Source organism: Heterodontus francisci, unplaced genomic scaffold (assembly GCF_036365525.1).
Source record: "Heterodontus francisci isolate sHetFra1 unplaced genomic scaffold, sHetFra1.hap1 HAP1_SCAFFOLD_1781, whole genome shotgun sequence".
Lineage (NCBI taxonomy): Eukaryota > Metazoa > Chordata > Chondrichthyes > Heterodontiformes > Heterodontidae > Heterodontus > Heterodontus francisci.
Genome location: NW_027140264.1, coordinates 39323 through 50016, shown reverse-complemented (window position 1 = coordinate 50016; position 10694 = coordinate 39323). Strand labels below are relative to the sequence as shown.

The 10694-nt window shown below is 44.4% G+C and overlaps 1 protein-coding gene across 1 annotated transcript in view; it reads left to right on the top strand.

Annotated features, from left to right (window-relative positions):
- Positions 1–735: 735 nt before the first annotated feature.
- LOC137359161 (glutamate receptor ionotropic, delta-1-like) overlaps positions 736–10694 on the top strand; it is a gene marked incomplete at its 5' end in the record, with an annotated part of 46775 nt that continues 36816 nt past the window's right edge. Inside the window, 3 exons of the mRNA XM_068025231.1 lie at positions 736–933; positions 4199–4529; positions 8133–8271. Of these exons, the coding sequence (XP_067881332.1) occupies positions 736–933; positions 4199–4529; positions 8133–8271 (668 nt within the window). The remainder of the gene's footprint in view (positions 934–4198; positions 4530–8132; positions 8272–10694) is intronic.

The window sequence follows — 10694 nt, the reverse complement described above, 5'->3', positions numbered from 1 at the left end:
TCTACTAATTACTTTAAATCTATGTCCCCTGGTGTTTTTTTACTCCTTTTCTAAAGTAAATAGGTCATCCCTATTTACCCTATCTAGGCCCCTTATAATTCTGTACACCACAATTATCACCTCTCAGCCTGCTCTCTTCCAAGGGAACAACCCCAGCCTATTCAATCTTTCCTCATAGTTAAAATATTCCAGTCCTGGCATAAAACATCCTCGTAAATTTCCTCTGCACCCTTTCCATTGCAATCACATCTTTCCTGTAATGTGGTGACCAGAACTGTACACAGTACTCAAGCTGTGGTCTAACTATTGTTTTATACAATTCTAGTATAACCTCCCAGCTCTTATATTCTATACCTTGGCTGATAAAGGCAAGTATCCCGTATGCCTGCTTAACACCTTATCAACGTGTCCTGCTACCTTTAAGGATCTGTGGACATACACTCCAAGGTCCCTCTGTTCTCCACACTACTCCATATTCTCCCATTTACTGTGTATTCCCTTGCCTGTTGCACCTCCCAAAATGCATTACCTCACACTTCTCTGGATTGAATTCCATTTTCCACTTTTTGCCCAACTGACCAGACCATCTATATCATCCTGCAGTCTACAGCTTTCCTCCTCACTGTTCAACCACACGGACAAGTTTTGTAACATTTCACTGTCGCTTGTTTGAGGCCATTGATGTACAATGCTGCCTTTAAACTCCACTAGCTCAATACTGCGGTGTATCCACAGGAGGAGCCATTTGTCATGGTTGCTGAAAACATCCTGGGACAACCAAAACGTTACAAGGGCTTTTCCATCGATGTCCTTGATGCACTGGCAAAGAACCTTGGATTTAAGTATGAGATCTATCAAGCCATGGACCATAAATATGGCAGTCAGCTTCCAAATGGGTCCTGGAATGGAATGATTGGGGAACTCATTAATAAGGTGAGCACTCGTTTATTAATTCAAATTGAATTTAATGACTGAATTTGTGTAATGACAAATCTCACTCAGTGACCTGAGCCCATCATCTAGGCGAGCACTTCAGTGCAGTACGATGGAACACTGCACTGTTGAGGAGCGGAACGGAGGGAGCGCTGCGCTGTCAGAGGGTCAGTACTGAGGGAGCGCTGCGCTGTCGGAGGGTCAGTACTGAGGGAGCGCTGCACTGTCGGAGGGTCAGTACTGAGGGAGCACTGCGCTGTCGGAGGGTCAGTACTGAGGGAGCGCTGCACTGTCGGAGGGTCAGTACTGAGGGAGCACTGCACTGTCGGAGGGTCAGTACTGAGGGAGCGCTGCACTGTCGGAGGGTCAGTACTGAGGGAGCGCTGCACTGTCGGAGGGTCAGTACTGAGGGAGCACTGCACTGTCGGAGGGTCAGTACTGAGGGAGCGCTGCACTGTCGGAGGGTCAGTACTGAGGGAGCACTGCACTGTCGGAGGGCCAGTACTGAGGGAGCACTGCACTGTCGGAGGGTCAGTACTGAGGGAGCGCTGCATTTTCGGAGGGTCAGTACTGAGGGAGCGCTGCACTGTCGGAGGGTCAGTACTGAGGGAGCACTGCACTGTCGGAGGGTCAGTACTGAGGGAGCACTGCACTGTCGGAGGGCCAGTACTGAGGGAGCGCTGCACTGTCGAGGGGCAGAACTGAGGGAGTGCTGCACTGTCGGAGGGTCAGTACTGAGGGAGTGCTGCACTTTCGGAGGGGCAGTACTGAGGGAGTGCTGCACTGTCAGAGGGTCAGTACTGAGGGAGCGCTGCACTCAGAGGGTCAGTACTGATGGAGTGCTGCACTTTCAGAGGGTCAGTACTGAGCGAGTGCTGCACTGTCGGAGGGTCAGTACTGAGGGAGCACTGCACTGTCGGAGGGGCAGTACTGAGGGAGTGCTGCGCTGTCGGAGGGTCAGTACTGAGGGAGCACTGCACTGTCGGAGGGGCAGTACTGAAGGAGTGCTGCGCTGTCGGAGGGTCAGTACTGAGGGAGCACTGAACTGTCGGAGGGGCAGTACTGAGGGAGTGCTGCACTGTCGGAGGGTCAGTACTGAGGGAGCGCTGCACTGTCGAGGGGCTGTACTGAGGGAGTGCTGCACTGTTGAGGGGCTGTACTGAGGGAGCGCTGCAATGTCAGAGGGTCAGTACTGAGGGAGCACTGCGCTGTCGGAGGGTCAGTACTGAGGGAGCACTGCACTGTCGAGGGGCTGTACTGAGGGAGTGCTGCACTGTTGAGGGGCTGTACTGAGGGAGCGCTGCACTGTCGGAGGGTCAGTACTGAGGGAGCACTGCACTGTCGGAGGGTCAGTACTGAGGGAGCGCTGCACTGTCAGAGGGGCTGTACTGAGGGAGCGCTGCACTGTCGAAGCAGTCGTACTGAGGGAGTGCTGCACTGTCGAGGGGCTGTACTGAGGGAGTGCTGCACTGTCGAGGGGCTGTACTGAGGGAGCACTGCACTGTCGAAGCAGTAGTACATGAGGGAGCACTGCACTGTCGGAGGGTCAGTACTGAGGGATCTTACAGGGCAACCTGATCTTACTTCAGGTAAGAAAGACCCTCAGATCACAATTGCATTGGAAGATGCAGTTAGAAGTATTCTAACCAAAAGGTGGTCGCATGAATTCTTGTGAGAGGTGAACTGGAAATTAGCTCCTGCTCCATTTTCCATATCATCCACCAATGGCACTCAGCCATCCCAGAGCAATTGATTTGTCGGTCTGGAAGAGGTTACAGAGATAGGGAAGGACAAGACCATGGTGGGATTTGGAAACAAAGATGAGAATTTTAAAATTGAGGTGTTGTTGGTTCAACAGAATGGGTCTTTTTTGGAGGGGAATTTTAATTTTCTATTCTATGGTGGTTGAAGTATAATTTCACTCTGGATTTACAATTTGATAACAAGTGATAATGAAACAGTAATATCACTAATCGTTTCATATAATGCTTCAACTCACAAGGACAAAACTTGAGTGATTTCCTACCCCTTTATTAAAATTACTGGTTTGAAATCTCACCCTGGCATCTGTTTCTTTTAATCTAGATGTTATGTTCATGTGACGGGCAGTTTTATTCAGGAATTATGTGCTTCTCACAGTGGTACTGCTGTTAAGACTATTCTAGCTGCCACGACATTTCATTCTATTAAGTTATCAGAATCCAGCCAGCAAGGTTCACCTCTGTTTGTCACCCTGCGTACTAAAACAGCTGCACCCTCAGAACTGATGGCTTCACAGACCCCGGGTAATCTGGGTCCATGAACATTAAGGGAGCCCAGGTCAGTGAAATAATCCAGCAGCCAATCAGCACACTCCACAGGAGTATTCCAAGGTCCAGGACTATGTGCTGAGGGACGTAGTAAAACTTGGGACAGCCGCCTCAAAGACCCAAGGGTGAACGGACACTGTGTAGGGCCCTCCTCCCATTGTATACCAAGGGCCGGAACCCGTATAAAACCCCTTGGGCTGTATACACCAGAGAATGTTTTTGGTATGTAATGCAAATGTACAGTGTAAATATAACCTGAAATGGCAAGAGTAGTGAGACACCTCATGTACAGTATTGAAATAAACTTGATCTGTATTGCACTCTATGTAATATCCAGTTTGAATTGTTTTGTAATGTATTTTTTTCTGAATTTTAGGAATAAAGTATATTTTTGGGGAAAATAGGGAGATAGCAATGTATGGTGACCATTCTAATGTCATCTCAGCCATTGTGGGGCTCTACATCAGTATTGTCATAACACATTGGGTGCTGTATTCCTAGAGTGGGGCTTGAGCCCACAATCTTCAGACTCAGGAGCAAGAGAGCATGGGTTATATAACCTAGAGGTGAGAAGTTTAAAGGTTGATCAGATGGAGGTGTTTAAAATAATGAAAGGAATTAACTAGATGGTTACGGAATGACCTTTCCTCCCCACTAGGGAATCCAGAACAAGGAGACGCCATCTTAGAATTTGAACTAAAGCAGCTCAATGCAGAAAATAGTCCCATCACAGAGGATTGTGAGACTGTGGAACGCATGTTAAATCAGATGTCAAATCAACTGAGATGTTTAAAGAGGGAGATAGACACTTGGAAAGGAGGATAGTCAGGGATAATGGAGAAATGAAGGGCAATTGGGATAAAAGAAAACAGCAATGTCTAATAAAATAAAATAGAGCCTTGGTCCTCTTCTCCTGATATAATGACAGCAACCCATGCTTGTTTTCTTCTTTATAGAAAGCAGACATTGCAGTCTCGGCAATAACCATTACTCCTGAGAGAGAAAGTGTCGTGGACTTCAGCAAGCGCTACATGGATTATTTCGTTGGAATCCTCCTGAAAAAGCCAGAGGAAAAGATTAACATCTTCTCGATCTTTGCTCCCTTTGACCTGGCAGTGTGGGCCTGCATCGCTGCTGCCATCCCATTGGTGGGGGTCCTGATCTTTGTGCTCAATCGGGTGCACGTGGTGCGGGCACAGACTCCAACACACCCTCAGACCCCCCCTTCCACCTCCAACACTCTCCACAGTGCCATCTGGCTTGTGTACGGAGCATTCGTTCAACAAGGTACATTACAGCCTTATAATGTCACAATGTGATTAGGAAATGTTATTGTAGAATGGAAAAATGTGGCGTACATGTGGAATACAGAGTGTAATGTACATCGGGGATCATGCTGTATCTAGATTGGAGAGTAAGAATGGTGGTGCACATGGGATGTACATCAAGAATGGTGGTGTATATGTGGGAGAAGGGGCCCACCACCAAGTAGTCTGAAGGGGGGAAAGGGAGGTGGAGGAACAGGGAGGAGGAGAAGGGAGGGGGGAGTTGGTTGCCCAGCCCATTTTAATGGCTAGCCCTCATTAATCTATCACCAGCTGAGCTCCCAACCAAAAAGACAGCAGCAGAAAGCTGTGCATCTCGTGGGGCCCATGATAAATGCAGGGACAGAATGTGGGAGGGAATGGGAGCGCCAGAGTAGTCTGTGGTTCAGGAAGTGGGAGTGGGATCTGGGCAGGGATAGCCTTCGGTTCCTGCACCCAGGTTATTGCTAACACTGAGGCTGCTGTGGGCCCCACTTCTTTCCAGGTTAACTCACTGTCCAGGTCCTATTGACATAATAAGACACCAACTTTAGTGAATGTATGAGGCTCTGGACTGGCACAGACACCTGAAATCCAGGTAAGGAAAAAGCCCAGCCGAACAGGAATGAAGTGGGAATTTCAGCCACCTATTGCCTGATAAGGAATCGACCATTTTGGACTGAGATGGCAAGAAATTTGGGAAATATGGGATTAATATAGGATTACTATAAATGGGTGGTTGATGGTCGGCACAGACTCGGTGGGCCGAAGGGCCTGTTTCAGTGCTGTATCTCTAAATAAAAAATAAAATAAATTTCTTCGCTCAGTGAGTTTTGAATCTTTGGAATTCTCTGTCCCAGGGAGCTGTGGCTGCTCAGTCATTGAGTATATTCAAGACAGAGTTTGATAGATTTTTGGATACTCAAGGAATCAAGGGATCTAGGGATGGGGTAGGAACGTAGAGTTGTGGTAGTAGATCAGCCATGATCTTATTGAATGATGGAGCAGGCTCGAGGGGCTGAATGGTCTCCTTTTGCTCCTATTTCTTATTTTTTATGTTCTAATGCATGGAAACCCGGGAAGGAAAATCTGCCCGAATAACCTTTAGTGATTGAGCACATTGCCAACTTAATTAGTCATTTAATATATACAGTTGGGTTAGCCCAAGGTGAGTGTTGTGGAAGAAGTTATTGGAGACTTGTGTGTAGATCAAGAAATTGAACAAGGACCCTCAGATCGCAGTTGCTTTGGAAGATGCAGTTAGCAGTACTCTAACCAAAAGGTGGTCACATGAATTCTTGTGCAAAGTGAACTGGAAATTAGCTCCTGCTCCATTTTCCATAGTACATTTCCAAACTCTCATGACATCATCAGCGATGGCAAGCAGCCATCCCAGAGCACTTGATTTGTATCAGGCTTTGGTTACCAAGGAACCGAATAGTTTCCCAGGACTGCCAGTGTTCTTCATCTGCTCTTTCAACTAACAATTTATTTATGGGTGAATGCATGGAATGAGTTTAGAAGCTGCCAATTCATTCCAAATCTTGCTTTGTTCCTCACACAAAACAAATCTTTTATTCAAGAGCTTGTTGGAACAATCAAAAACTGTCTTTCTGCAGATCTGAAAGCAGTGCCCCAAGTATTTGAATCCTGCCCTAAAACTCTGAGCTAACCCAGCAGTGAGGGAGAAGGTCTTTCCCTTGGTGCTATTGGCAGAAAACCAAACAGGAAAGCATGAGAGTGTCACATGTGCTGCTCACAGCAACATTAAGGCAGTCAGCACCACAGCATGTTCAGACTTTAACTGTTGACCTTCATGAGTTTATTGGGATTCACACAGTTAGGAACAAGGCAGTGAGAGGCTAATCTCCAGGTGTCTGATGGACCTTATACTTGTGACGGTATCTGTTTGTACACCAGACCATTTCGGCCGTTACACCAGACCATTACACCAGACCATTACACCAGACCACCTCTAGGCGCGTATCCATTGTCTCTCGAGATAAGGAGGCCCAAAAGTAAGAAAAAGAATATGTTTGTACAAAAGACCATTTCGGCTGTCTCTCAAAAGCTTTAATGGTGTAAGTTTTGATCAAGTAGATAGAAAAAAGGCTGTTCCCTCTGGCAAGTGGGGTCATAGATTTAAAATCATTGGCAAAAGATCCAGAGGGGAGGTGAGGAGAAATGTTTTCACTCAGAGAGTTGTCAGGATCTGGAACGCTGTGCCTGAAAAGGTGGTGGAAACTGATTCCATAAATAATTTTAAAAGGGAGTGGGACAGATACTCGAAGAAGAGGAACGTACAGGGTCACAGACAAGAAGCAGGTAATGGGTCTAAGCATGACACAGGCACGATGGGCCAAATGGATTCCTTTTGCGCTGTAAGTTTCGAGGATTCTAAAGTAAAATGAGGAGCTGTGGCAGTTCTCATTCATTATTTTGGAAGGTGACACACACAGGGGACCACAGCAGCAAAGGTCCAAGGTAGCTTCAGTGGTGCCAAGATTGACATTAAATATCATGGAAGTAGCCAGTAACCGTGACCTGTGTCACATATTCAGGAGATCCAAGGGTTAGTCTGATCCCAATCTTTCTCTCAGACACAATGCTGGAAGAATTAGAGGCTGGTACTGGAAACTATCTCCATTGGTGAATCAGACTTCCTCGGCAACCCTATGTGCCAACTTGGATTTTGTAAAGGTTTTCAGATAAATGATTTTCTCTTTGCAGGGTAAGTTTAATTGTAGCTCAGAGTTAATCCGGGGGGGAATGAATTCAAAGTTATTAAATTAGTGAGGGTTAAATCCCTCATTGATCAGAGTGAGTGGAGAACCGAGAGCTGTCCCACTTCACAACCCAAGGTAGTGGCAGGAAGATTCTAATACTAATTTGCATTCATGTATCCTTATTAACATAATAGAAATAATTTTTGCAAAAACAGATCTGCCAGATTTTGAGTTGTAAAGAAAAGTCTATTTTGTAATTATGTTAATTTATAGATGTAAATTAGGACTCATTTTGATAATGCATCCAATTTGTGTATCGTGAATGTGGCTACAAATTTCACAAATGAAGAATGATATCTTTAAGTTATTTAGAAAACTCTAATCTGCATCTAATTTTTAATGTGTAATCTCTCAGTTTGATAACTATTCTGAATTTCACTGCAAGGAACTGCCTTTAAATTAAACACCTGCCTGTGCACGTTGACAGCACGCTAATAATGTACACTGATGGAAGACAGTAATAGTACATAAAGGGTGCATTTTCACTTCTACCACTGGCCAGTAGGGGTTTGTTTACCCATTTTACACCCTGCATGATTTCTGTCCCCATTACTAACCTTCCCCACTATCTCTGCCCTGTTAAACATGTTATGTAGTGATTTAAATGCAATGTTTCTTTGCAGAACCTCTCTAATTAAAGAAGTAGTGTTGGACTGTACCATTTTAGAAATTATACATTTTGATAAAATGAGGAAAAAAAATGTTTAAAGCCCGAATGATTTTACAATGGAAATTAGTTGATTAAAACACTGTCTTTGTTTAAGCTTCTAACAGTCTCCAATAAATGTTGTTGATTCCAGGTGGAGATTCACCCATGAACTCAGTTGCTATGCGGATTGTGATGGGTAGCTGGTGGCTCTTCACACTCATCGTGTGTTCCTCATACACGGCCAACCTGGCTGCATTTCTGACCGTGTCCAGAATGGATAACTCCATCCAGTAAGTAACTTCAACAGAAGCTTCTAGACAAAAAAGGATAAAGAATTGTGTTGTTTTCCTTTCAAAGAAATGATCTGTTTATTTGGCACAATACAAGCTGTCTTGTCACTGTCGTCTTTAATCTTTGGGGATTACTCTGGCCTATCAGCAGTCATCGCAAAAGGAAGGTGATTCCTGTCTCATGCTTAACATCTGTGAGATGAAAAGCTTCATTGGCATAAACACATCAATATTGTCATCTTCAATTCAGAGTTCAAGTTCAGAATTTAGCTTTCAACTCCATCATTGTTTCTGTAATTGACTCTCAGACAGAAATATTTCCTTATTAAAATGTATATCATTACACTGAGGAAACCATATAAAAGATTTGTGATGTATCTAAGGTTGGAAGATTAAACCAGCATCCTTTCACTTGTCAGGTGTCAGGTGTGTCTTTGATTGCATCTCAGTTTAGTGGGAGTAGAGTCTTACCTCTCTCACAGACTGAGATCTGGAGAGAACAGAGTGCAGGCCGGTCAGAACCATGTTCTTGGTCATTATGGGCCTATGTTGGAAGCAGGGTTTTGTCTTGTGTCAAATAGAGAAACATTTCTGTATGATATTCTAATATGATTTTTGACAGAGTAATATGAATTCAAAAATGATTTTAAGCTACCTGAATCAGGGAAAGACATTGTCTCTGTCAGAACTACAGCCAACACACAAGATTGAGCAGTGTTTCAGTAAGTTGTCTGTTGTCATGGAATATCTTGCAGCAGGGAGTTTGTGCGGTAGAGACTATCTCACCCAAGCAGTATATCTGATCTCTGAGACACTCTGACATTCAGGGGTTGGGGGAGGGCTGTTTAATATAAAGTAGACAGTAAACTATCCAGATATAGTATATTACATCCTGAGATTTTAGCAACTGATAAATAATTCATATATTTCCACCTTGCATGGAAACAGTTGAGCAATGTTTTGTGCTACGATCACAGGATGTGACTCAACCTATCAGTGAGTAATGAATGGCTCTGATGTCAGAGTTAAGTGCGCTGATTTATTTGGGCTAATGTTGGCATTTTGCCTGAGTGAGATCTTCGCAAGGAGGAGCTGAATTATTGGCCCTGAGTCAGTTTTTAATTTGTGTTTTTTGGAATCATTTGGTTACTATGTACTGCATGGGTCCAACATATTGTCTTAATATCAACCTTAAACTTGAAGTACAGAATGTGTTCAGGATATCACTAGGATGTTGGCAGTCAGAAAAATTTGGGTGTTCTTATACACGAATCACAGAAAGTTAACATGCAGGTACAGCAAGCAATTAGGAAAGCAAATGATATGTTAGACTTTGTTGCAAAGGGGTTGGATAAAAGACTAAGGAAGTCTTACTGCAATTATCTAGAGCTTTGGTGAGACCAGACCTGAAGTGCTGTGTAATAAAAGCAAAATACTGCAGATACTGGAACTCTGAAATAAAAACAGAAAATGCTGGAAATATTCAGCAAGTCTGACAGCATCTGTGGAGAGAGAAGCAGAGTTAACATTACATCAGAACCGGAAACATTAACTCTGCTTCTCTCTCCATAGATGCTGCCAGACCAGCTGAGTATTTCCAGCATTTTTTGTTTTTATTACTGGAGTACTGTGTGCAGTTTTGATCTCCTTACCTAGGGAAAGATTACTTGCCTCAGATAGAGTGCAACAAAGGTTCACTAGATTAATTCCTGGGATGAGGTGATTGTCCTTTTGAGGAGAGTTTGAGTAGAATGGGCCTATCCTCTCTGGTGTTTTAAAGAATGAGAGGTAATCTCATTAAAACGTATACAATCCTTAGAGGACTTGAGAAGGTAGCTGTTGAGAGGCTGTTTTCTCCTGGCTGGAGAATCTAAAACCTGGGGTCACAGTCTCAGGATAAGGGGCCAGCCACTTAGCACTGAGATGAGAAGAAATTCCTTCACTCAGAAGGTAGTGAATCTTTGGAATCCTGTACCTCAGAGAGCAGTGGATGCTCAGCTCATGAGTATATTCAAAAGACGAGATCGGTAGATTTTTGGGTACTAAGGAAATTCAGGGATTTGGAGCTAGAACAGGCTAGTGGCTTTGAGATAAAGGATCAGCCATGATCTTATTGAAGAGCAGAGCAGGCTCCAGGGGTCGCATAGCCTACTGCTGTCTATGTTTTTTTGTATGTTCATATTACCACTTCTCTGTGGGGGAATTCCTCTCAAATTTGTTTGGTACTTGAGTTGTGTTCACCCGGACCCCTATTAGCCTATCCTTGCTGAACTCCAAAGGCTCCCCATAGCTCAGAGAATTGATGACTTCCAAATGACTTCAAATGGTCCCTCCCTCTGTAATCAGTTCCAGCCACCCATTAGTGCCACTGTCTACACCAACTCAGACACCATGGAACTTCCTTCCTCAACATCTGCCTTACC